The sequence below is a fragment of the Myotis brandtii genome, unplaced genomic scaffold, assembly GCF_000412655.1.
Source record: "Myotis brandtii unplaced genomic scaffold, ASM41265v1 scaffold1341, whole genome shotgun sequence".
NCBI lineage: Eukaryota > Metazoa > Chordata > Mammalia > Chiroptera > Vespertilionidae > Myotis > Myotis brandtii.
The window spans coordinates 37,752-65,452 of record NW_005354761.1 but is presented as its reverse complement, the minus strand read 5'-3'; the positions used below and the strand labels follow the sequence as shown (position 1 = coordinate 65,452).

Sequence of the window (27,701 nt, the reverse complement as noted above, 5' to 3'; positions counted from 1 at the left end):
TCGGTCGCTGGGGGTTCGGGCTCGGCTCGAGAAGGCTGGCTCTTCAAATGGACCAATTATATCAAAGGCTACCAGCGGCGTTGGTTCGTGCTGAGCAACGGGCTACTAAGCTACTACAGGTAACTGCTTCCGGGGCGCTGTCCCCCTACTGCAGCCCACCTTCCCTCGCCGTCGCCCTCTTCAGCCGGCCCCGCAGCCAAGGTCGCCCCGGGCCCCCTTTCGTCACCTGCGCGCATTGACAGCCCGCGGCCCGAGCCCACCATCACGGAGAGAGCATGCCCCACGACGTACCCCTCTACCTGGGTTGCCCAGCCTCGGTGCAACACCTTCCCCCTCGGCCCCTGGCCTTTCCATTATGTTTCCACCAGCACGTGGGTGCAATGATTAATTCTGCACGAGGACGCTGTTGTAGGTGCCAGGGGACACATATAGGAGAGCAAAGCCCAGGCACTGCTCCCAAGGAACTTAGCGTAAAAGTCCCAAGGTTTAGCTTTAGCTGTCTGTGCCCAGTCTCCAAATTTCAAGGTTATTAGCAGCCCTTGATGTGCCCGCCGTTGCTCTCTCCACATTCAGGCACAAGGACAGGGTGGCCTCCATCTATCCCCTGTCTTCCTTATCTCTCCAAGACTTGGGTATGTTTTCTCCTAGACAGACAGCTCAGAATGAAGATGTGCACTCCAGTACTGCTTTTATTTTGCTTGCCCCACCTCCTCCCGTGAGAATGATTAAGTTTTCCATCCAGTAATATTTCTGGGGTCTCTGGCTAGTTTGGTTTGTTTATTAAAAAAAGAATGTCTTTGGTATGGTTATTTCTGTTCAACAATGTATGTCATATATTTATGGTCACAGACTTGCCATAACATAACATGTTTTTGGCTACTCATGTTACTATAGATAGAGGGGTTAAGATAGCGGATTTGGGGACAGGGCGTAAACATTTTCTGAGGGCTAGACAGTTTGGATAGGTGTTTTAGGTACAACAACCTGGGAATTAGGAGATATTCCCATATTCCTGATGAGGAAACTGAGACTTAGCTTGGGCAACTTTCCCAAAGTCTTGAGGAGTCAGGATTTGAAACTAGTTCTGTTCACACCAACATAACCTAAAACCCAGGTTAGTATTACATGAATCAGATACAGAGATAATTAAGTATCAATAGCAACTAAGTTTATAGCTCATGGTTACTATGTTTATTATATTCAAAATGTATAAAGGGAGACTTTGCTTAGTGTAATGGCGTTTCTAATTAAATATTTTTATGAAGACCATCTTATTTGGGTCACAGAACGCTGCTGTTAAGAGCAGCTCACTCTATTTCTTTTCCTCTGCCAGTAGTCACTCTGCCACCAGGAGAGTTAGGATAAAGAATCTCTTCCATTAACTCTATTTTATTGGCCCTTAGAAAATTTTTAGGGGAAATCAAATGTGCGAGTTGGAGGTTTAATTGGAGTTAGGAACAGTGGAAAATGCCTTAGTGCCTCCTCGCTGCTTAAGCAACATTAATTGTAACCGGTTTTGTATATTATTTGCATTATTATATTCAGAATTAATTTTAATTTTAACCTCTTCTAATTACTTATCTAGGACTTTAAGGTTAGATAAAAAATAAGAAATTGTGTTTGCTCCAAAGCTTTTCCCCTACTCAACTTCATGTTTATCTATTAAGCTGACCATCAGCCCTGGCCAGTGTGGCTCAGTTGGTTGAGTGTCGTCCCATGCACCGAGGGGTCACTGGTTCGATTTCCGGTCAGGGCACATACCCAGGTTGTGGGTTCCATCTCTGGTTGGGGTGCGACTTTGCAGGAGGCAGCCAATCAATGTCTCGCTCTCTCTCCCTTCCTTTCTCTCTAAAATGGATAAAAACATATTTTAAAAAATTAACTGACCATCATTCTAATGTTCAGTTGGTCCATATCCTAATTTGACTTGTAAGTCACTGTTAACACTGATTCCCCATTTTCAAAAGTGTGTACCAGCCGAGGGTCTTAGTGTATGATCATTTTTCCTCATCCAAGTTCTTACCAGATCCACTTTCCCAGCCAGTTGATTCTTTGATCAGTACCAGTCCTAATCAATATTGATTTTGATTGGACATTAATAACTTAATGTGTTCTCTTCAAGTACTTGTAACCACTTTTGACTTCTCTCTTACAAGAGCTAGTGGTACCTGTCTGACCACAGATAAAACTCCTTCCAAAACATACCAAACCACATGTTGGGAACTATGCCATGGGCCTGTCCTTGCCAGCTAAGATAGTACCACCCACAAATCAACCAAGCAACAGGATCCAGAGTTATCAAGTCTATGCATTACCCTCAAAATCACATTGAAATACATCCGGCCAACTATGTTGGTAGTCTATTCTACCTAATAGAGTTCTTCCGGTTCCCATCTTCCTAGAGTTGTTTGGCTAAGTTGTCATTCCTCTTGCTTTTCATGCCTCCAAAACCTGTCATTTCCTATACATGCCTTTTAAAAAATACTGTTTTCGTTTTAACTGAGATCCTGTTCTTCCTAGACCTGTCCTCTGATGAACTGTCCTAAGAGGCTTTGGCAGCACCACTTGCCTCTTTTTATGTATCCTGTTCTTCCTTACATACTTAGTTACACAGATGGCCAGTTATTTAAAACCGAATGTAGAATCCCAGCTCTCCCAGGCACATCATGACAGGCCCATGGTATTAGTTTTCCTGGCTAGCTTCTAGAGATGGAGTTACTGTTTCAACTGGCCTTTTCAGGGAATAAATTTCTAGCTAGAAAATACCACCTAATATTGTAGTGCCTGAAGAACTTACCTTGTACCCTGGAAGTAATTTCTTTTTTCAGCTTCGATAATCATGTATAGCCATTGGTGTATTTGCCCAAACCCAAGAGCCCTGAGGTCAAGGCTACCTTATTGCCAGGATTTCTTTGTATTTTTGAAACTGCTACAGACTTTATATAATTTGAGAAACTTTTTAGTTCATGAAGATGAACAGGCAGAGATTTCTAGGAAGTGATTTGTGAAAAGTACCAACACATTGTGAGGAATGAGGTAGAAGGTCCAAGAAGCACCTTAGGAGTAGAAAGCAAGGGTGAGCGGACAGTCAGCTGTGGGTCTGTAATTCGGCCTGCATTATTCATAATGTAACTGAAGCTTGGGGGAGGGGTAGGGGAGGGAAGAATAGAAAAAACAGGGATTCACGTTACAGTGTGGCAGGTGCAGAGAATGGAAAGTGGCCCAGTCCGTTGAGACCCCCTGGCCATCCCATACAGCTCATTTGTGCATTTGAGGATGAAAAACCAGTTTCATGTGACAAACTAAACAATAGGGAATCTATCTTCCTAAGCACAGGAAACCAACTCTCTCAAACACACCTAGTCACTTTCTGGGGACGGGCGTGTGTCATTTTTGGCTTGCAGAGATTCTGGATGTGCCAGGTGTATTTGGCCACTTGGCTCCAGTGAAAGGGAAATGGCTCTGCTTTGCACTGTGGCAGTTGGCAAAGGACTTTGACCTCTTTATGCTCCAAGTTGGTCAGGGAAAACTGCGGTCTCAACAGGCAGGTCCCTGGGCATAGCCAGCGGGTGATGGGGAAATTAGCACAGTTCACGCTGTACACCCAGTTGTGCTAGCAGCTTGATAGCTCATGTGAAGTCTCTTGTAGCTTGTTGTCACCAAGCGGTCCTGTAAAGTTCAAAAGTTAGTCTATGAATAGAACTGCCAGTAGCGATGGGGAAAAATTTTACACCCAGCCCTCTGAGAACAGATTTGCTGAATCTTTCCTAGCTATTAATAGGATGGCTTAGGAGTTGCCACCAGTAGAGGTCAGTGGACCTTAGGGAAGAACCTGGCAGAGAAAGATTAGACACCTGATGATTCTTTTATGATTATTTTGTCTTTTCTCCCACAGAAAACTATTTATTCCTATTTCATATCATTTGAACTGTAGTCAATATTTAATTCTCTAATCATGTAAGTGTGCCTTATACTTCTGCAGTACAATTCTAAGCAGTGTGACAGGTCTCATTTAGGCTGAGTTACAGTTTGGGGAAGATTGTTCAGTACATGTAAAATGCATGAATTTATAAAGCACTATTTTATAATTACAACTTTCTAAATAAAAAGTAATTCCTACTTGCAAAAGGGCATGAGGGAACTTCTTGGGGAGATGGAAATATTCTGTATTTTGATTGTGGAGGTGCTTACACAGTTATGTACATTGTCAAAACTCACTGAATCATACAGTTAAAATTGCTGAATTTATAGTTTATCCTTATACTTCAATGAAGCCTCTTTTTAAACAGCTAAGGGTGAGAAGAACAGCAGAGCAATACAATCTGACTCAGAAACAATACTTGGGCTCTGAAAGGAAATCCCTACTGACTGTTTCTTGAATTTCAGGGAAATACTAGAATTTGCTCCTTAAGACTACTGTATTTTCAAAAGTTATGAAAAGAAATGGAATTGATCAAGGACAAACCACCCACAGCTTTCTATTTAGCATGTCTTTGCCTCGTTATTGCAGGTCAAAGGCAGAAATGAGACACACCTGCCGTGGTACCATCAACCTGGCCACAGCCAGCATCACTGTGGAGGACTCCTGCAACTTCATCATCTCCAATGGGGGTACTCAGACCTACCATCTGAAGGCCAGCTCAGAAGTGGAGCGGCAGCGCTGGGTGACGGCCCTGGAACTGGCCAAGGCCAAGGCTGTGAAGGTGCTGCAAGAATCAGGTAGGGAGCAAAGAACACTGTGTCAGGGAAACTTTTCATTTGCCCCTCTTACGCACAAATCTTATTTTATCCTTCATTGTCATTTAATTATCAACTATCACCTAGATGTCTCGGGTACATCATGCAGTGTTTCTCCTGGAGAGATGGTTTTCAAGTGAGGCCAGTTCTGCCTTACAGGGGACACTCAGCAATGTCTGGAGACATTTTCTTGTCCCAGATGAAAGGTGCTGGTGCTCTTAGCTTGTAGTGAGTAGAGGCCAGGGAGGCCACTAAAGCTGTTGCAATGCAGAGGACAGCCACCCACAACAAAGAGTTAGCTATCTGGCCCAAATGCCAGGATTGCTGAGGTTGAGGTTTATGACATACAGGCATAAACAGTTATCCTTTGGCTTTTAATGCCAATTGACTATCTTACAATTATGAGAAATGATTATTTTATTGCTAGATCAGTCTTAGGATTATTACAACTCAGAATTTGTATTTATCTTACTTTTTAATTTTCTCTTGACTTTTCCTTAACTATTTGTTAGTGGAGTTGAAACAATCTTCGCAGACTGCCAAAAACATTTTATGTGACATTTTCTATGAAACATCTTCATTTTGCTACCTTAGTTTCACTGAAAAAGAGCAATCTGATAATCTTTGTATTTTTCTTCAAGGAAAATGGTAGGATTTCCCCCATAGATGTTGATAGTTTAAGCATACTGAGCTTGTTCACTTGGAGCTGACCAAGATGGTCATCTGCTGACTTGTGTTCATCTGTTGTTTTTCTTATCCCCTGTCATTCCCCATACCATATTTATTATCTACTAGGCAGTGAAAGGAAAGTTCACTGCTTTGTAAACATTCTGGTAACAGGCTATGTTTTCATTTTGGCCCTGCCTCTCTGCCTAGCAGTTGCGTTAGGTCTTTCCTTACTTCTTTTGTTTTGAATTTAGTGCTGATGTTTGGCTCCCTGCCCAAAAGAGGTGCCACTGCTGGAGAAACACTTTGCAGTTACAAAAGTATTAAGTACAGATCTGGTAGCGAGAGGTACAACATAGCTGTCTGCTTGACTTATTATTGGAGAGTCATTTAACAGAAGACCTCGCATTGATTTCAGTGCAATGTGGCTATAATGTCAGAAAAGATAATTTTTTTATTTTCTTCTCATCTTCAGAAAAGACAAATAAATTAATCTTTTGTTTATAAGGAAGGAGCTAGACCAGCCATGGGCAAACTACGGCCCGAGGGCCGGATCCGGCCCGTTTGAAATGAATAAAACTAAAAAAAAAAAAAGACCGTACCCTTTTATGTAATGATGTTTACTTTGAATTTATATTAGTTCACACAAACACTCCATCCATGCTTTTGTTCCGGCTCTCCGGTCCAGTTTAAGAACCCATTGTGGCCCTCGAGTCAAAAAGTTTGCCCACCCCTGAGCTAGACTGTGATTCTCAACCCATGTCATACAGGGCCTACTGAACACCTAACAAGTGATAGTGGATTTGCAGTAATAATCAACTGGGGCTGGATTGGAACCCTCATGCTAAAGTGTAAAGGCTCAGTAATTCATACCTAACCCCAGGAGCCAGTTAGCTTTTCCATCCTGGTCTCCAGGTTCTGAAACTTCAGTGTGCATCAGAATTACCTGGGGGGCTTATTCGGAATGCAAGTTTCTGGACCTTACCTCACACTAGCCAAATCAAAGTCCCTGGGGGGCGGCCAGTGAGTACACCTATAAGAAGAACTCCAGGTGTTTGTGATGCAGGTGGGCTGTGGACCACACTGTGGAGAAGTCTGGTAATGGCAAGCTGTCGGGTGGTCAGAACGCACAATGGGAGGAGTGTCAGTTTGGTTGTGGGCAGAGTTGGCAGGGTTCAGGCTCTCACTTCTGGGCCTGGAATCATGTAAGTTACCTTTTGCTTCTGCAGATGAGTCAGGAGATGAAGAGTCTGTCTCACAAACTGACAAGACAGAGCTGCAGAATACCCTTCGGACCTTGTCCAGCAAAGTGGAGGACCTGAGCACATGCAATGACCTGATAGCCAAGCACGGCACCGCGCTGCAGCGCTCCCTCAGTGAGCTGGAGTCCCTGAGGCTGCCTGCTGAGAGCAACGAGAAGATCAAGCAGGTCAACGAACGGGCCACACTCTTCAGGATCACATCCAATGCCATGATCAACGTAAGTGCAGATGGTGTCTGTGTAGCTTTTTTGTCCTTTCCCTCTTTCAAAATGTAATTCTTCCAAAATGCCAGGAAATTGTAATTGATAAAGTACAGGACATTAGGTCCTGCTTTGCTGCTCGAGGGATTTAAGTTACATTGTTTGTTGCATGAAATAGAATGGGGTGAACAGATGGAATGACTTTCCTGCTCTGCTCAAATGGTCAGGAGGATGCTGCTGGGGTTAGTTAGGAGTCCATAGTTCCAGCCCTGTTTCTGGCACCAGCAGAACATCTGATGGTGATGTTAATTGCATCCTGTAACTCTCTGAATTGCGGTTTTATTTATTTTGAGCTAGATCTATCTGTTGGAACTAAAAGATCTCATGGGCCCCTCCACTGTCAAGTTCTTTGAGCTTTAAGTTGGAGTCTGATCCCTATGTTGCTAATGCATTCTCACCCACGGTGTGGTAAATGGGGGTTGGATCAAGTGAGAGCTTTATAATAGTAGTTATTCCATCTTTACTCCTTGATTTCAAGGGTAATTTTGGGTGGTAAGACAATAACACTCACCTTTGGGCACTTTTGTTTAAAAAGAAGGGGCCACCTCTCTGCCTCCTCGTGACTTCTGTCTTAGTGGCTGTTGCTGGTTTGGGGTACTTCTGCTGCTTGGCTGCAAGGCTTTAGATGAAGCCAAAGCCCCATGGGCATTAGTGATATATTTCAGATCCTGGGCGATCGGTATGAAATGAATACTTGGTTTAAGCAGTGCTGTTTTTCCTCTACTGGTAACCGATTCTCACCTGGCAGGTTGTTTTAGCAGTTTCAACTTGAGAACAAACCCTAGAAGACATTTCATAATGTAAGTGAGAAGGGGACTCTGTGAGAAAAGGCTTATGCGGGGTTGTTGTTTTTCTTACCTTATTAAATAGGATGAAATTACTTCACTAGGGCCAGATTTTCCCTTGTTGGGGGAGTGGTAATAAGACTTTTTAGAACTAGTGTGGCTCTTGCGTGGCTCCTAGAGATCAAAGGTCTTCCCTGTGACAAAGGGGAAGTTTAATTTTTCTCATCTTCAGAGCTCTGACTCACAGAAGGTAGAAAGGACAGTTGTTTTGTCCACTGCAGGAAGGGCAGCTGTCTCCAGGACTCTGCTCATCAGCACTGATGCTGTGTTTCTCAGGTGTAGTCGTGTGCTCATTCTCCAGACTGTGGCACTTCTTAATGACACCTGCTCTGCTGGTCCTCATAAGTCATACAGTCCAATTAATAGTGAATAAGTAATAGAACAACTCAGACCCAAGTCTCCTGGTAGTGAATGTCACCTCTTATCCTTGTCAGGTGAACACCCTACTCCATGACAATTTTTTTCTACTCTAGATGTGAAAAATTTGCTAAATAAAACACCTCTTGATTAAAAAATTTCTCATAAAGCTGAAAGTTTAGTTTAGACTTTACTCTTGAAACTGCTCATCTTTGTTCCTCGGGGCAGTTCTTCCCTAAGTTGTGTTAAAGGCAATGATTGCTTGGGAGTCAGAGGGAAGTTGGGTCTTATTCTGTTCTCTCCTAGTGCACTGCCTGTATCCCTTTCATAGCTGGTTATTGCTTAAAATGTGTGTTTTTTATCACTGTCTTTCCTTTATACCTTTTAGGTGATAGTGGCAAGGCCGATAGTGTAATATGCATGTTGGAAATTACAGTATTAGCACATCACATCCCTGAAGGGGCTTTTATCCCAAAGGAAGAATACATTTTACTCAGTTTCGTAGGCTGTAGCTTTTTTTTTACTACCAAAGTGAATCTAAGCAGGGGATTAAGTTTGACACTGTTAGTATATCCATTTGCTAATTAAGTGGACATCTATTTCCTACCTTCTGTCTCCTAGGCACTATGCTAAGGAATATAAGACAGATGTGGGCCTAAGTAAGACTTTAGACAATAAAAAAATAAATTAAAAAAACACACACAGGCCCTGGCCGGTTTGGCTCAGTGGATGGAGCGTTGGCCTGCAGACTGAAGGGTCCCAGGTTCGATTCCGGTCAAGGGCATGTACCTTGGTTGCAGGCACATCCCCAGTAGGAGGCGTGCAGGAGGCAGCTGATCGATGTTTCTCTCTCATCGATGTTTCTAACTCTCTATCCCTCTCCCTTCCTTTCTGTAAAAAATCAATAAAATATATTAAAAAACAAAACAAAAAAAAACACACAGATGTGGGTGTGGTCCCTGCCCTCAGGAACTTTACTCTCTGATGAGGGGAAAGAAGTTACCAGATCAGTAGGACTGTGACAAGTCATGACAGAAATGAGCACCGGCTGCTGATATAGCGCATAGAATTAGAATTCAGCTGAATTCTGAAAGACCAAAGAGAACCTGCCTATGAAAAAAGGCAGTTAGCCCGGCCAGCGTGGCTCAATGGTTGAGTGATGACCTATGAACCAGGAGGTCATGATTTGATTCTTGGTTAGGGCACATGTCTGGGTTGTGGGCTTGTTCTCCAATAGAGGGCATGCAGGAGGCATTGGATCAGTGATTCTCTCTCATCATTGATATTTCTCTCTCTCTCTCCCTCTCCCTTCCTCTCTAAAGTCAATAAAAATATATTTTTTAAAAAAGAAAAAGGCAATTAAGTTCAGCTGCCTTGGTTAACTATATAGCCTGGGGCAACCTACTTCCTCTGTAACCTCAATTCCTTTTTGGTAAATGATGGCTATACTAGTAAGCTTCTCACAAAGTTGTTGAAAGGCTTTTATTAGATAATTAGGGGCCCAGTGCATGAATTTGTGCACCTTGAAAGGAATTGTGGGTCGCGAGGCTGCGGTGGGCACAGAGGTGGTCTCCGCACCCCTGCCTGGTCCCTCCCACCACCGCTCCCATGTGCTGACAGCGCTGGCCCCGCTCACCATGTGTCGTCAGCAGGTGAAAGCGGGGCGATGCTGTCAGCAGGTGCGAGCAGCAGCTGCTGCCCCGATTGCCCCTCAGGAGCAGAGGGAAGTGGAGAAGCTCTCAGGGGCAATCAGGGCTGGCTGCGGGTGCGAGCAGCGGCTCTGGCACTGGCAGCAGGTGCAAGCGGGGCCATCGCTGGCAGTGGGTGTGAGAAGCGGCTGCCAGCCCCGATTGCTCCTCAGGAGCAGGGGAGGTGGAGAAGCCCTGAGGGGTGATCGGGACCAGCAGCCACCGCTTGCACCCGCTGACAGCACCGAGTAATTGGGGCTGGCGCTGGGCACCGGCAGCGGGTCGAGCAGTGACTCTGGTGCCGGCAGCAGGTGCAGGTGCAGGTGCCCAGCGAGACCGCAGCATGTGAGAGAAAAGAATTTTCAGTAATCACCAGAGGCTTGCCCCAATGACAGCGACCAGCGCCCCGCCTTGATCTGGTGCCCCCACTCACCTGCTCCACCATCCCGCCGTGGCCGATGCCCTTCATGTTCTGCGTGTGCTCCTTGGTGTCAGCGCACATCATAGTGACCGGTTGTTGGGTTGTTCCGCAGTTCAGTCTATTCGCATATTAGGGTTTTATATATGTAGATTGATATAAAGTGTTCAGCAAATGTTTGATGTAATATTGTCTCACTAAATATTAGTTGTGATCAATATTATTTAAAGGAAGTGAGAGAAGAGTTGATCCAGGTAGAGGTGTGGCCTAAGCAGATTCCTCCTTCTCTCCAAAGTCTGGGAACTGTTGGTAATTGATTATTAGTGGAGCAAGTAGCAGTTAGAGATGAGACTGGAAAGGAATTGAGTGTGGAGAAGATGAGGTGCAGATCATACTAACTGGGTTTGGTAGTAGTGCATTAAAAGAGGTTAAGATCGATTTTGGTGCAGACTTAGTATAATCGCTGGCACCTTGTTGAATGCTTACTGTGAGCCATATTGGTTCTAAATGCTTTATATATAAAGCTACAACTCTTTAACCAGTTAACTACCACAATATTTTGAATTCAATTAAAAAAGGTCTGCTGCTTGTGTCTATAGATGCTTATGGCGTACACATGGTTAAGGTAGTTACTGTTGTTACTTTCTGTTTACAGATAAGGAAGGTGAAGCACAGAGAGGTTAAATTGCTTGCCTAGAGTTCCATAGCTAGATAGTGAGATGGAGCTGTGATTAGAGCCCCAACAACCCAACTCCAGTGTATGTACTGCCTCTGAGTATGGAGGATGGAAAGAAGTATGCAATTCCAGAAACATTAAAGAAGAATTGATAGGACTAGATAATTGGATGTGGGAGGGACTAAAAACTCAGAATCAAGGATGCGTCTTGGTTTTTTGCCTTGGGTACGTGGAAGGGCCCTGGAACTATTGTGCCATGGGGCACACCAAGGGAGAAGCAGAGTCAGAAAGGGAACATGGTGAGTTCACTTTGGGACCCACAGATTTTGAGATTACTTTGAGCCACTGAATAGGCAACTGGATATTCTGGTCTGAAAGCTCCATGAGCACAGAGCTGGAATTACTGATTTCACAGTCATTTAGCCTAGAGGCAATAATCGAAACCATGGGTGGAGAAATTTTACTTATCTTATAGTTTCTCTAGAACAGGGCATTTAATTTTAAATATACATTGCTTTATTTATTTATTAAGCAAACTTTATCAGGCTCCTACTATGTACAAAGCTACTAAGGAGCTGAAGATAAGTATATGAATTAACCATAAATTGTGTCTTCAAGTTGTGTATGATCCATCTGGATATACTGCACATCAGTCATGCGGCTGCTGTGGCTGGTATAGAATAGAGGTGTGTGCCAAGTGCTGTGGAAATGTACAGAAGAGACTGGGTGCTTAAGCGACTGGGGGGTGGGGGAGTGTCACAGAAGAAAAACATTTGCCATAGATCTGAAACAATGAAGAGGTCTTGGCCAAGTAGAGAAAAGGGGGAGGAGAGGGCATTCTAAGCACAGCGAATAGCATATGCTATGATACGTAGGCAGGCCTGACAGAAATATGTCGCTCCAGGAAATGGGAATCACCAGGAGCCTGGCGAGGAGGATAAAAAGCAGGTGGTAACCTGTGAAGGGTCCTTTATATTCATAACCAGTGATTTTGATTTGGTCCCAGTACCAGCAGGGAGCCAATGATCTGATCAGATTTGTGTTTTGTCTCTAGAGCCTTCCTTTGATTCCTCAGGTAGGCTTCTAATTTTTATGGTCAGTTGTTTCTCTTAGTGACCAAAATAAAAACAAAGTCAGTGTCCCCATATTTGGTCAATTCAGTGCAGATTCTCTACTCTCAGTGCCTGAATTCTTCAGCTTTAGGTGACTTGGGTTTAGTGGAGAATTTATTGAAAACAGTCCTATGCTTTTCCTCCTCTTTCTTTCAGTCGATAGATTTTTTTTTTTTCGGTGTAGTTCACATAGCTGCCCTCTGTGATGTTGCCACAAATACTTTGTCTAGGTTTATTGCTCCCTTGGCATTTGGTTAGTCCTCATGACCAGGAAAATATGAAAGAACCGTGACAACCATGCTCATTTTGTTTTCTGGAGTCGACCTTCATTGCCTCTTGGAGCTGGCTGTCCCTGCTACTGGGGATTAACAGGGAAAGTCTGCCTTTGTAATCTGCCTGTAAAGTTCCCAGAATGGGTTCACAGGGCCTGAGGGGTGTCTCTGATTAGTTGAGTGGCACTTATTAACTCTTTTCCCCTATAGGCTTGCAGAGATTTTCTTAAGTTAGCCCAGACCCATAGTAAAAAATGGCAGAAGTCACTGCAGTATGAGCGAGACCAGAGGATCCGGCTGGAGGAGACCTTGGAGCAGTTGGCAAAGCAGCATAACCACCTGGAGAGGGCTTTCCGAGGAGCCAAGGTGCTGCCGGCACACCCTTCTGGCAGTGCAGGTCCAGGCAAAGGTAAGAAGCTGGGCTTCTGGGTAGCCTGTTCTGAGTGGAGCCAGGGCGTTTTCTGCAGTTGGTAGAAGAACTCCAAATTCTCCTGAATCAGTGACTCATGTGAAATGCAATTGGTGCCACGGATTTCTTCTGTCTTTTCCACTGCTTTCTACCACTTGTTGCTTTGTTTGTGACTCGTATTTAAAAATCCTGCTGAGCCATGTTTTGACCAAAGTAAATAAACACGGCTTTTCTCCTTGCAGATCAGTGCTGCTCCGGCAAAGGAGACATGAGCGATGAGGATGATGAGAATGAATTTTTTGATGCTCCTGAGATCATCACCATGCCTGAAAATTTGGGCCACAAGTAAGTTATCTTTGATCCTGATAAGAATGAACGTATCTGACCGTCCACAGGTTAGAAATGCTTCAAGGGGAGTATCATACTGAGATCTAGGACCTTTTCCTTGAGTAAGTGGAAACTGTTAGCTTTTTTACCTGACCAGAGATGTTTAAGTTCAGACATATTTTATTCTACGTGTCATTCGATCACCCATTAAGTTTGTGCAGCATGCTTAGCATTCTGCTTTGTAAAGAATGGCGAGGACCAAACTCTAGTTCTGGTCTTTGTTCTAATTCTCATACATTTCCCATCCGTGTAGACGTACTGGCAGCAACATCAGTGGAGCCAGCAGTGACATCAGCCTTGATGAACAGGTAACTCTTATTTGGGAGTTATCTGAAGTGAGGGACTTGAGGTGTGATTCTCAAGGATTTGCTTGTAACGCACCAAGAGAAACAGAAAGTACTGATTGTTGTTTTTTTAGAAATACTTTTTAGCATGGGGGAAGGGAAGGTTATAATACTGGGTTTCTGTTCTTTGTGGGAGATTGAATGGCTTTGTTTTGTTCTTAGAACAAGCATCAACAGGAAGAGACCAAGAAGGAAAAGAGAACTAAAATACCATACAAACCCAACTATAGCCTCAATCTGTGGAGCATCATGAAGAACTGCATCGGAAAAGAACTCTCTAAGATCCCCATGCCGGTGAGGTTCTCACACCAGGCTTCAGTGGAAGGGAGCTGCTGTGAGGTCCCTCCCACGACTGTGGCAATCTGTGCATGGTCTTTGTTACCCTTTGTCCCTTACAGTGATCTGCTCCAGTGCGAGCTGTGGATCTGGTGTGTTCCAGATCACCTAGAATCAGATGCATTGTGTCAGTAGTTTATTTAAGAGCAGATTCCTATGTTAGCCATGCAAAGATAATAGTCTCTATTTTCAAAAAGTATGTGGTTTAAAGGAGACAAACATGAAGATATTTCCTGTGATAGTGTTGTTTGAAGTACTGTGCATACAAATGCTTGGGGAGCATAGAAACAAAAGCAGTTCAACCAAGCAGGTGAGGACCATTGCCATGGTGTTTGGGCTGACTTCCCTGCCTCCAATTACGCCCTCTTCCAGTCTGTCCACACTGTTGTCAAAGTGATCTTTTTGTTGACTATGTGGTCATGTCACTCCTTAGCTGAAAGTCCTTCACTAGACCTCTATGGCTTTGAGAGTAGACCAGATTCCTTGGTGGGCTTGCTCCTTCCTCCCTGAGGACAAGCTGTGCTCACACGTCAGGTGTTCTGGTCACTGGGAATTCCCTTCAGGTACTCGGAGGCATCTTGTCTTTTCCCGCGGGGCATTTGCACACACTGCTCTTTCTGCTCGAAATTTCAGCAGCTTCCCACCCACCCTTGCCACTTTTTTAAAAATAAATACCCTTTCCCTCAGGATTCAGCACAGTTTCATCCGTGCATCTGGTCAGGGTGAGATGTTACCTCTCCTGTGCTTCAGGTTCTATCGTTTATGTCTGGGCAGTGTATATCACTTGCTTGTTTTGGTTAATAAGATTATATAAATTTCAGTTTTTATGTTTTTAAATGATTGAAAAAATCAGAAGAAGGATAATTTTTCATAACGTGATGATTATATGAAATTTAGATGTTAGTGTCTATAAAGTTTTATAGGAACACAGTGACACTCATTCGATTGCTTCTTGTGGCTGCTTTTGTCCTTCAAGAGCAGAATTGAATGATTGTGACAGAGACCATATGGCCCTCAAAGCTTAAATATTTATTTATTTATTTATTTTTTAAAGTATTTTAAAAATCAGAAGAAGGATAATTTTTCATAACGTGATGATTATATGAAATTTAGATGTTAGTGTCTATAAAGTTTTATAGGAACACAGTGACACTCATTCGATTGCTTCTTGTGGCTGCTTTTGTCCTTCAAGAGCAGAATTGAATGATTGTGACAGAGACCATGTGGCCCTCAAAGCTTAAATATTTATTATTTTACCTTTTTCAGAAAGAGCCTGGCCAACCCCTGCCTTAAACAAATATTAGCTTAACTCATTGTCATGTGAAAGTCAGGAAGTAGGTGGCTCAGGGCTGGTACTGTGCTCTGCAGTGTCCAGACCAGGCTCTTTCTGTCCTCTTGCTCTGCCGCCTATGGCCTCCGTTTCTAGGTCCTACATGACTGCTCCAGTGTGGGCCTTCAGGGTCTCATTCCAGCCAGCAGGAAGGAAAGAAAAGAAGGGCTTGCTCCTGGAAATTGCATAAACCCTTGCACTTCAATCTCTTTGGCCAGAACTTAGTTATGTGGCCACATAACTGGGGAAGAGGCTGGCAATGAAGACTATTTTTGGTGGCAAAACCTAGTTAAAAATTGGGGGTTCTACTACTTGTAGAAGGAGGGAAGAATAGATAGTGGAGAGTGGCTGCAGGTTCTACCCATAGCCAGGCCCGTGGCATACAGAAATACAGAAAGCATTCTCCTCCCCTCGTGGGGCTGTGGACCAGTGGACATGGACTGTGTTCCTCATGGACAGAGACTGTGTCTTAATTGTCTTTGTAACCTTGATGCTTCCCCAGTACCTAGCACATACACCGTTTAGCAAATATTGAAGTGGTTAGTTAACTGCGTCTTGGAAAACAAATAAATTTATATGTAAGTGTGTATGATTTCTGTTAGAAAAATGTTGACCTCCAGAAAAGGCCTTGAGTGAAACAAAATAACTGGTTCACTGGGGGCCTAAAAAGATGCCCCACTTGTCTGGTGCCTTGAAGGAAGCACCTTGGTAAGGTGCGCTGGAGAGGCAGGTCTCCACAGCCTTGGAAATGCAGACCCTGCTTAGAAACCACTTCCGAGTGCAGGTGACCTCCCCGTCCTCCTTTACCATTAGTTCCTTGTTGACTTTGCCACTAGGAATGTGCAGTCCTGTACCTGTTTGCCTCCAGGTCTAGTCCTCGCCCTGCCCTGCCCTATGCTGTGTCACAGGAAAGCTGGTCCCCCTAGGATGTTGCTCGGACTTCCGTGTCTGCTGGCACGGAAGCTCCACCAGTGCCAGGCACCAGGAGGAGTTTGGAGTAGGGAGAAACTCCAAGGTACTTACAGGGTCCTTAGCTTCTGCCTGATGCCTCAGGCTCTGGGCCACAGTAACACCACTGCTTTTCTCTGTCCCTGCTGTTACTCATCTCCAGCTTGTCTTTTTGGGCTGCCCAACTGTCCATCAGCTATATAACCAATTCTCTGCTACCAGTTCTCTGCTTCCTTCCACTTAAAATTCACAGATTCGTTTGTTTTTCTATTAGGCCTCCAAGGGATAAAATGACTGATATAAAAAGCTTGGTACTTTTAGAGAAACTATGGTCCCAGGAACAGTTCAGGGCCAGGGTTGTGTATGTGTGAAAAGCAGTGATAGCTTAAGAATGCAATGATTCTAGTCTCAGGCAGTGCTCAGATGTCTTTTAGCCATTTGGGGAAGATACCACCCACCCCCAGTTCTGAATGTCGGGAGATATTACTTAGTGTCACCTGAAATTTTGCCAGTGAGAAATTTTGTTGGCATAGTTAATCAGCACCTTGGAAGATGGAAGCTCTGTCAGTCTGTCGCCCCTCTTGGTGTGCGTGTTTCTTGTCACAGTGCTCTTCTGTCAGGGCCAAGAGGGTGACTTTGGAGAGTGGTGCTATTTGTTGAGGGAGGGTAGATTCTACTTCCTATAAGAGCAGTGTTCTAATGTTGGTCCCGTGGCTCTGTCTTCATTGGGAAATTTTCACAGAGAAATGCTTGGTATATTCCTCAGAGAAAAAGCAGGCTCTAGTATACTACCTAGACATGTACAAATACATAGAAACAACATGAAAATATCAAGTAATGGTTATCTTTGGCTGATGGCATTTCAGGTAAATTTTTTCCTTCATATGTAATTTTTAAAAAATATATTTGTATTGATTTCAGAGAGGAAGGGAGAGGGAGAGAGATAGAAATATCAGTGATGAGAGAGAATCATTGATGCGTTGCATCCTGCATGCCCCCTACTGGGGATTGAGCCCGAAACCTGGGTATGTGCCCTTGACGGGAATTGAACCCAGGACCTTTCAGTCCATAGGCTGACGCTCTATCCACTGAGCCAAACCAGCTAGGGCTTCATATGTAATTTTTAAATTACAAGATGTTTTATAATCGGGAGGACAGTAAATATGAGGGGAGTCTGATCAGGGTCAGGGATTGGCAGGTAGGAGGCTGGACAAAGATGAAAAAGAGATGGACTGTCGGAAAGAAGAGTGTTTTGGTTTGGTTTAACAGAAATGTTGCTGTAGGCCAGCTCTATTCACTAGAAAGGAATTTTTTTTTCCTTCCTCTGTTCCCTGGACTCAGAACTCCAGCTAGTGATATCCAGGCCTATGCAGCTGTATTGCAGATTAAGTAAGCTTTATGGGCCAGCCTAGAAGCTGAAACGGTGTTTTTGTTTGTTTGTTTTTATATAGCATTTTTAAAAATAACTAATGTCATCTTAAATCCCAGTCAATTTAGACAGTAATGCTATTTTTAAGGGGGATACTGGGGAGACAGTGTCTCTTTTGTTCCCTTCTCTACACCCAGTGAGTAGCATAGGGTCTGACACACATGAAGGCTCCATAAATACTTGTGGAATGAGTAAGTGAATGCTCAGGTGAATGAACATCTGTCTTCTCCCCAGCAGAAATACACAGATATTCAGTGGTTGAGTGCCCTAAGTTGGCTCTAAGCCCCATTAAGAGCACTCCAGGTCCAAGAAAACAACTGTCCAGCCTCAGGGCTAAGAACTCAGAATCCTGGCCTGATGAAGAACTGAACCAATACTTAGAGATCATCTGGTCCAGGAGTAACTTTTGTAATGTTTTCGTTTCACTAGCCAGGACATGCCTGTACTTAAAAATTACTACTCTTTCCTCCCTCAACAATGTTAAATACCTAATTTCCTCTCTGGGTATACTTGTGCTAAAATACATTTCCTCTTTTATTCATTCATTACCTATTTGATGATAGTCTCCTGTGTGAGGCACTGGTAACTGCATATGCAGTGATGAACAGGAGGCATGGTTCCCATCCCAAAGAGTTTATAGTAAATGAAAAGGTGGTGTATACCACTCACTGACATGAACAGTTGACTAGGGAGAATGGATTGCTTCCAGGTTAGATCTTAGAGTTGCTCTACCGAGCAAAGGCCTCTTCCTAGTGATTTGCTTTATCACCATGACAACTCAGTATGTTTCTCCACCTGCAGAAAAATTAATCTGTCTCCGATAGATGTGTGGGCAAAGTTTTTATATCTGTTTTCTCCTGACAGGTAAACTTTAATGAACCCTTGTCCATGCTTCAGCGCCTTACTGAAGATCTGGAATACCATGAGCTGTTAGATCGAGCTGCAAAATGTGAGAACTCTCTAGAACAGCTCTGTTATGTTGCAGCTTTCACCGTGTCTTCCTATTCCACTACTGTCTCCCGTACCAGCAAGCCATTCAACCCACTCCTTGGGGAGACTTTTGAACTAGACCGATTAGAAGAGAACGGGTACCGATCCATCTGTGAGCAGGTAAAGATGCCTCGGGGCGGTGACACGTTTTTTTCTTTTTTAAGAAGGGCATGATTTGTTGGTTGCTTCTCCCCTCCCCTCCCCCCACCACCACTCCCTTGGTGTGTTTGCAGAAATTCCAGTCCCTGTCATCCCACACTGCCTTCTTTTCCTTCAGGCTTCTATGCTGGTATAAGTGTAAAAATGGCAAGTATGAATTTTGGGTGTTCACCACCAGTTACTAGGCAATACCTTCTCCTTTTCCTTTCTTTCTTCTTAATTTGAATCACTGATTTCTTCAAGGTGAGTCATCATCCCCCGGCTGCTGCACACCATGCTGAGTCAAAAAATGGCTGGACATTGCATCAGGAAATCAAAATCACCAGCAAGTTTCGAGGCAAATACCTCTCCATTATGCCCCTTGGTAAGGCCACCATCTTTGTAAGAACTAGTGCGCCCGGAATAAGGAACCTCTGGCATAGTAGAGTCAGGAGACTGAAAGTCTGATTTGGGCCCTGAACCTTATTGCTAGCTCTACACAAGTCATTTAACATCTCAGCTGTTGATTGAGTGAGGAGGCATGAGGCTTTAAGGACCTATCAATTATACATTTTTTGTCTTCTTAGCTATATTTAATGCATCTTTAAGTACTATTTTAAAATATAAATTTTAACATACAAAAAAATTCTATCTCTTAACTGGTGTTTCTATCATTACACTAGCAATTGAATTCTCTCTGTAAATAAAAAATATTGTGACTACAAGGTGAGGTTTCTCAGCTATCCCTCCCCCTTCTCCTTTCTACCCTCTCTTCCTCTATCGGATGGGTTAGATATCATTTATGTAAAGGTTGACTTACAGGTAAGAGAAAACTTTATTTATTTTTGTTAATTCTCATCCAAGGATATTTTCCCATTGATTTTCAGAGAGTGGAAAGGAGGGGGAAAGACAGAGAAACATGAGTGTGAGAGAGACACATCAGTTGGTTGCCTCTCCTCATACACTCCAACCAGGGCCAGGGATTAAGCCTGCAACCACGGTACATACCCTTGACTGGTATCGAACCTGGGACACTGCAGTCCTTGGGCCTACGCTCTATTCATTGAGCCAAACCGACTAAGGCAGGAAATTTTATTTTAAAAGATCCATACCCTAGCTGGTTTGGCTCAGTAGGTGGAGTGCCAGCCTGTGGACTGAAGGGTCCCAGGTTCGATTCCCGTCAAGGGCACATACCTCCATTGCAGGCTCCTCCCGGGCCTGAGCCATGGTTGGGGCTTGTGCAGGAGGCAACCAATCGATGTGTTTCTCTCACATCCAAATTTCTCTCTGTCTCTTCCCCTCCCTTCCACTCTCTCTAAAAATCAATGGAAAAATATCCTTGGGTGAAGATTTAAAAACAAACAAACACAAAACATGAAAGGTCCTATTGGATGACAAGTTAATTTTGCACTAAGATCAAGAAGACCAGGCCTGAGAATAGGAATCCTAATAAACAATGTTAGAGAGTCCGTATTGTAAGGGAAATGTAGCAGAGATTCTCCATATTCTGTTGAACTAGAGCAGCCCACGTTTGGCCATGTGTGTGCTGAAGAGCAAATGTCGATCTACATAAAAAGAAGCCCAAAGCAGGCAGAGAGAAACCAAATAGCTCTATAGAGTCGTCTGACAGCACCTGCCTGAGTTCCTACGGCTTTCTGTGTCCTAGTTCCATATTCCAGGAAGCCTGGCTGCAGTGTTTGATTAGTGCACTGCAATCATCTTTTTTTTTTTTTTTAATATATTTCTATTGATTTCAGAGAGGAAGGTGAGAGGGAGAGAGACATAGAAACATCAATGATGAGAGAGAATCATTGATTGGCTGCCTCCTGCACACCCACTACTGGGGATTGATCCGGTAACCCAAGCACATGCCCTTGACTGGAATTGAACCTGAGACCCTCAGTCTGCAGGCGGAGTCTCTACCCACTGAGCCAAACCAGCTAGTGCAGCACTCGGTTTTTTTAATGAGTTCCCTTTCTCTCAGAAACAGAAAATATGGCAGTTATAGTGAAAACTAGAAATTAGCCAGGAAAAAACCCAGGAATGTTTATAATTACAAAAGGAGAAAAGAAACTGGAGTGTTAATTCTGCTACTTCATGATTAATATGCAAAAGGCTCTTAGATGAAAAGGAGACCAAGCACTTTTGGTCTTGATCTTTTATGAGGACCTTTAAAAAGGTTCTAATTGTTTAATTATCTTTGAAGCTAATAATTTCAGAAGTATTAAGTTAATAGTAGTAAATACCTGGGATGTTCACACCTAATTTTCAGAACTAGGGTCATATTGTAAAATGATTTTTCACCTGCGAGGCCACCTGAGGATCTCTAAGAGGGTCGTGTGTACATTTAAAAAATAGGAATAGCCCTGCTGGTGTGGCTGAGTGATTGAGCATCGACCCATGAACCAGAGGGTCACAATTTAATTCCTGGTCAGGGCACATGCCTGGATTGGGGGCTCAATCCCCAATAGGGGTATGTAGAAGGCAACCTATCAATAATTCTCTCTCATCAATGATGTTTCTCTCTGTCTCGCCCTCTCCCTTCCTCTCTGAAATCAATAAAAATATCTTTTAAAAAATCCCCTTCATATCCCCTTTTATCTGTTCTCCCAATTTCTAAGTGTTTTTTTTTATTAGAGTGTTTAATCAATTTACATTTATTATAAGTACTGATCAGGTAGGGATTACATCCACTATTTGGTATTTTTTTGTATATCCTATGTCTTTTTTGTTCCTCTATTCCTCCATTAGTACCTTTTTTGTATTAAGTAGATATTTTTTAAATTTACCATTTTAGTTCCCTTGTTATTTCTTTTACTGTTTTTTTTGTTGTTTTTTTTTTGTATAGTAAAGGTGGAATTTATTAAAGAACAAGTACAGACTCCCATGTGGGGAGGGGGAAAGCGTCCCCTTTTACTGTGTTTTTAAAGGTATTTTCATAGTGGGTATCCTGTGTATTACAGTTAACTTCTAATAATCTAGTGCAGGTTAATACCAATTTAATTTCAATAGTGTACAAAAACTTTGCCACCTATATGGATCCATTACCTTTCCCCTCCTTTGTGCTTTCATTTTCATACAAACTGTATTTTTTTTACATATTAACATAGTTTTATAACTGTTCCTTTATGCAGTTGTCTTTTAACTCATATAGAAGAAAAAAGTTGCAAGCAAAAAATACATTTGTACCGTCTTTTATATAGTTTGATTGTAGTTTTCTTTACTGATCTCTTTTATTTCTCAATGTGGATTTAAGTTACTGTCTAGTGTCCTTTCATTTCAGCCTGAAGGACTAGTATTTCTTGAAGGGCAGACCTGCTAGCTAGGCATTCTTTCAGGTTTTGTTTAGCTGGGAATGTCTTATGTTCTTTGTTTAATAAGAATATGTTTGCTGGATATAGAATTTTTGGTTTGACAATTTTTTACCTTTAGCATTTTGAATGTACATCCTACTGCCTTCTGGCCACCATGGTTTCTGACAATCTTATTGAGGAGCACTTCTATGTAGTACATCACTTCTTAGATTCAAGATTTGTCTTGTCCTTGTCTTTTTTTTTAAATATATTTTTATTGATTTAAGAGAGGAAGGGAGAGGGAGAGGGAGGTAGAAACATCAATGATGAGAGAAAATCATTGATAAGCTGCCTCCTGCATGCCCCACACTGGGGATTGAGCCTGCAATCTGGGCATGTGCCCTTGACCGGAATCGAACCTGGGACCATTCAGTCTGCAGGCTGATGCTCTATCCACTGAGCCAAACCTACTAGATGTTGTCTTTGTCTTTTAATAGTTTATTATGATAGACTTCAGTGTGGTGCTCTTTGAGTTTATCCTACATGGAGTTCATTGAGCTTCTTGGCTGTGTAGGTTAAGGAGTTTGTCAATTTTGGGTAATTTCTGGCCTATATTTCTTCAACTACTCCAACTCTTAGCACCATTTCAGGCAGCTATTGTGTTAAAGCATCACTTGCCACTGATGGTTTTGATAATCACCCCAGGGAAAAGGCTGTTCAAGGTGACCAGGCGCTGAGTCAGGTCAAATAAACATAAGCCCTGTGAGTGGGAGTTTACCAGGAACCACCACAATGGTCAGGTAATGACAGTGTTTTGAAGATGGGGCTTTTAGGGAGCTTCATACTTACTGGTGAAGTGTGAGGCTCCCCAGAAATGTTTGCTAGGCTGAAATCAAGGCTACTGTCAAGCTGGTGAGAGGAGGGTGGGAAGAGAGCCAGTTAAAATGCCTGCCACGTAGCTCATTTTTCTTACTGAGGTTCAGCCATTTGTCTTGAATAAATGCTGCTTGAATTATTGTAAGCCTTTGTTTAATTTTCAGAGATCTAAAATATTTGATTCTGATAATGTTTGCTAGTACTCTTGTTGATTTTTTGAGCAGGTACATGGAAGTCCTTACTCCACCGTTCTGGAAGTGGCTATCTTCCCCTTCATACATTTGAAATGGTTCTGTGTTTGTTTATATATTTTTATTAAGTTAGGGCAAATGGCTCTGCGCAGGGCTTGGGCGGGGCGGGCTCAACAGGGCGGGCGGAGGGAGCCGTTATGGTGCCCTCAGTCCTGTTCCCAGAGGCTCTGCTTCTCAGAACCCCCGGAACCGCTGCAAACCTCGGAGGGAAAGCTGCCTTCCAACTGATGCCAGACACTCCCGCTTCTCCCGTTTGGGTCCGAGTCCCCAGCGATTCGCCCGTATCTGGAGCTCAGAGTCTGAGACTCCCCCCTGACCGAAAACGACAACCGCGCTCTCAGCCACCAGCCCGCTTTGCGCGCGCACCTCCGCACCTGAGTTTTTTCCACACTGCGCCTCCTCTGAGCCTCGGTGTGCTGTTATTTTTCCTTCTAGTTGAAGAGTCTCTCCTCAGCCAGCCTTCCTGTGGTTCTGGGTGATGTCCGTTCCGTCTTGTAGTTGTATTTTTGAAGTGGTTGTTTGCGGCAGCAGTCTGCGGTGTTTACCTATGCCGCCATCTTGGTCTCTTGTTGATTTTTTGAGCAGGTACATGGAAGTCCTTACTCCACCATTCTGGAAGTGGCTATCTTCCCCTTCATACATTTGAAATGGTTCTGTGTTTGTTTATATATTTTTATTATTATATTTTAAGTTAGATCTTTGTTGTTGGAAGTATTACATATGTCCCTGCTTTTCCCCTATTGATCCCTTCTAGCCCACTCCCACCTTGTAAGAGCATAAATTGTGTTGTTTTAAGCCATTAAGTTGTGTCAATTGGTCGCAGCAGCCACAGGAAACAAATAGTGTTTATAGCTGAAGTATCAACAGTTACCTGAGTATCACTATATGCCAGGAAATATTCTAAGTGCTATGGGTGCAGTGGTGAACAAAAGCCATTTTGCTCTCATTTAGCTTGCATTCTTTTCTTAAGTAGACAAAAAGTAAATATATAAATAACTTTATATGTGGTAAATCTACGAAGAAAATAAAGTGGAGATAGGGGTTAATGAGAAATGTGTGTGTGTGTGTGTCTGTCTGTGTGTGGTTCCTTAGATAGGGTGGTCAAGGAAATCCTCCCTGAAAAGTTTACATCAACCAAAAGATGATTTGGGGGAGAGCTTTCTAGCCAGAGTGAACCTGAAAGATAAAGGCCCTGAGTTGGGGGCAAGCATAGCCTATTTGAGAAGCAACAGGGCCACAGTAGGTAGTTCAGAGAGAGTGAGGAGGAACATGATGGATGAGTTGAGAGGGTTTTGTTCTAAATCCAGTAGGAAGTCATTGAGAGATTTTTTTCGCAGTGTTAAGTTGATATGCCATGTTTTAAACACATTATTTTGACTAGAGACTTTAAGGGGGCAAAAGTGGAAGCTGGGAGACCAAAAAGAAGTTGTTACAGAGGTTCTGGCAAGAGGGGATGGTGTTTTAGTCTGCAGTGGTGGTGGGAGAGGTGTTGAGCAAGAGATTTGGATATATTTTTAAGATGGTTGTGAAGATGAAGTGAGATGAGATATGAGGAGAACCTAGCACAGTGTCTGGTTCACAGTAGTGCTCTCACAGAGTTGCTAGTATTATTGTCAATGTCATTGTCATCATCATCTGCTGCTGCAGCTACCAGGGATACTTTAATCTTTTGTGCAAGAAAGGCACACCAAGCCACATGTGTCCTTTTCACTAGTGGTTACAGAGGGAATTGACTGTTATTTTATATATATAGGATTCAAAATAATAAAAATATATGTACATATCTTTAAATTTTTTTTATTATTTTGAATTTTCAGTCACCTCTGTTCAAACAACTAACTGATTTTGATTTGGTATTCATTGGAGATTAACTCATAGGAACAGGAGGAGACTATATCCACTGAGTGCTTATTATGTGTCAAGCATGTTACTGAGTAAATAAACAGACATTTACTGCACAGGATATGATTACCCCAAATTTACAGATGGATGAAACTGAGGCCTAGGAAAGTTAAAAACATCTCCAGGGCCCTAGCCAGTTTGGCTCAGTGGACAGAGCGTCGGCCTGCGGACTGAAGGGTCCCAAGTTCGATTCCGGCCTAGGGCACATGCCTGGGTTGCAGGCTCTATCCCCAGTAGGGCGTACAGGAGGCAGCCAATCAATGATTCTCTTATCATTGATGTTTCTATCTCTCTCTCCCTCTTCCTTCCTCTCTGAAATCAATAAAAAAAAAATATTAAAAAAAAAAATCTTGGTCTCAAGTTAGGAGGTTAGGCAACTTGCCCAAGGCCACACAGCTAGAGCGCAACTGGAACACAAGAGCTGGGATTTTAACTCCAGAGTCTCTGCTCTAAACCACCGCACTCGTCCGCTGCTTGGGGCCTGCCGGGAACAGACATACAGGTTTGCATGGGAAGACCCACTCTCACACTCATATGCTCAGCCACGGCAGCTCCTGACTGTACAGAGGGCGGTCCCCTGGACTAGGAGTGAAGAGGGCCACAGGCACACTCCTCCTGGCCCTGACACCACCCTCTGTCTGGCCATCTCAGGAGCCGTTCCTCTGGGGAAGGGAAAAGAAGACTTCCCCTCTCACAGCCCCCAGTGGCCAGGGAAGCTAACAGAATTTATGTGTGGGTGTGAGAGAAATTGTTATATGCAATAAAAAAAAACATCCCCAGGGTGTAGTACTGTAATGCAGTTCTGACACTAACCACCCAGGTTAATACCAACCACATGAGATTAGGGTACAGTCTCCAATAAGTCAGCCCTCACTTCAGATGTCAGCCACAAGTATGGAGATCCCTAGGCCACTTGCACATCTGACTAACTGACTATAAATTCAGGGGATCCCACGAATCCTTCAGGTTCAATAATTTGCTAGGATGACTTATAGGACTCAGGAAAATGTTATACTCATTATTACAGTTTTATTACAAAGGGTACAGATCAGGACCAGCCAAATGAAGACACACATAGGGTGACGTCTGGGAGGGTCCTGAACATAGAGACTATGCTCTCTCCCCATGGAATCAGGGAGCATGACCCTCTTGGCACGTTGATGTGTTTACCCACCAGGACGTGCCTCCAAGTTTCACTGTCCAGAGGTTTCATTTATATAGGCGTGGTTGACTGAATCATAGGCCTGGTGATTGAACTCAATGTCCAGGCCCCCTTCCCTCCAGGAGGGAAGGGAATATCATTCCCAGGAGGTTGGGAGATCCAGCCTTTATCAGGTAACTCTCTGAGTCATGGTTAGTCTTTCTGGCCTGCCCTCATCCTGAACCATCTTGTTAGCATAGCTATCTAGGGCCCTACCGTGATGACTCTTTGACATAAACTTTCAGGATCCCCATGAATAACAAAATATTACTATCACTTGGGAAATTCCAAGGTTGTAGAGGTTTCTTCCCAGGAACCATGGACAAAAAGCAGACAGATTCTTTATTACACAACACAGGGTCACAAATCTAATGAGTAGTGGAGCCAGGACTTCATCCAGTTCTGATTCCAAAGCCACAGCTCTATCCGCTACTCCTTTTTTATTGTTAAGGCCCTTAGATAAGTGATTTGCTGAAAGTCACACAGCTAGTTACCAAAAAATAGGGCCTGGCCCCAGTACTACCTACCAATGTATGCTACTTTCCGCAATGCAATTTTATTTTTACATGTTAGTTCAGATTTGACCTATTCCTAGAAATTTTGCAGGTAGTATGGCTGTCACAGGTGGAGAAAAGATTGGGGGTTTTGCTTTCATTTTTATTTCTACGCCTGTGCACTCTTGCTTCCTCGCTAAGCTGTATCAGTTGTCAGTATTTGTCATCAGTTATGTTTTATTCACAAATTTTAAAATCAAGTGAAAAAATTCAGTCAGTGCTTCCATCATTTAAGAAGATTATTTTTTAAAAAAGATGATTAATTCTGCCCTAGCCTGTTTTGTTCAGTGGTTAGAGCGTCGGCCTGCAGACTGAAGAGTTGCAGGTTTAATTCTGGTCAAGGGCACATATCTCGGTTGCAGATTCAATCCCTGGCCCTCGGATGGGACAAGTTCAGGAGGCAACCAATTGATATGTCTCTCTCACATCAATTCTTTTCTCTCTGTCTCTCATCCTCCCTTCCACTCTCTCTAAAAATCAATGGAAAAAATAGGTGAGGATTAACAACAGCAAAAATTATAAATTACTTTTTAACTTATTGTTTTCCTTTTAAAAGTAAGAAATATTGAAAGAAAAAAATCCATTGCTTTTCTAGCTAACATGGTGCTATTTTTTTCTAAGATTGGGCTTAATTCGTATATCTCTCTCTGCTTCCAGGTACCATCCACTGTATTTTCAAGGAAACTGGCCACCACTACACTTGGAAGAAAGTTACCACAACGGTGCACAACATTATCGTGGGCAAGTTGTGGATAGATCAGGTGAGCGAGCATGCCCAACATGTTCCTGAAGCCCAGACTGTTGTTACTGGCTTATCAGTTTCTCCTGAGGAATTTCTCTTAGGCAGTAGCCCCATCCTAACCTCCCCCAGTTTCTATACAACAAATTATTATTATAAACTAGAGGCCCAGTGCACAAAAATTTGTGCACTCGGGGGGGTGGTCCCTCAGCCCGGCCTGCGCCCATTCACAGTCCAGGACCTCTTGGGGGATGTCCACCTGTCGACTTAGGCCCACTCCC

General features: G+C 43.3%; 1 protein-coding gene across 1 annotated transcript in view; it reads left to right on the top strand.

The window, feature by feature from the left end:
- The first annotated feature begins 6 nt into the window (after nucleotides 1-6).
- Nucleotides 7-27,701, top strand: part of OSBP (oxysterol binding protein) — a 34,731-nt gene continuing 7,036 nt past the window's right edge. Inside the window, exons 1-10 of the mRNA XM_005860442.2 lie at nucleotides 7-119; nucleotides 4,511-4,719; nucleotides 6,633-6,883; nucleotides 12,504-12,702; nucleotides 12,945-13,047; nucleotides 13,343-13,397; nucleotides 13,596-13,727; nucleotides 18,341-18,586; nucleotides 18,869-18,989; nucleotides 27,339-27,442. Coding sequence (XP_005860504.2) covers nucleotides 4,524-4,719; nucleotides 6,633-6,883; nucleotides 12,504-12,702; nucleotides 12,945-13,047; nucleotides 13,343-13,397; nucleotides 13,596-13,727; nucleotides 18,341-18,586; nucleotides 18,869-18,989; nucleotides 27,339-27,442 — 1,407 coding nt within the window. The 5' untranslated portion in view covers nucleotides 7-119; nucleotides 4,511-4,523. The remainder of the gene's footprint in view (nucleotides 120-4,510; nucleotides 4,720-6,632; nucleotides 6,884-12,503; nucleotides 12,703-12,944; nucleotides 13,048-13,342; nucleotides 13,398-13,595; nucleotides 13,728-18,340; nucleotides 18,587-18,868; nucleotides 18,990-27,338; nucleotides 27,443-27,701) is intronic.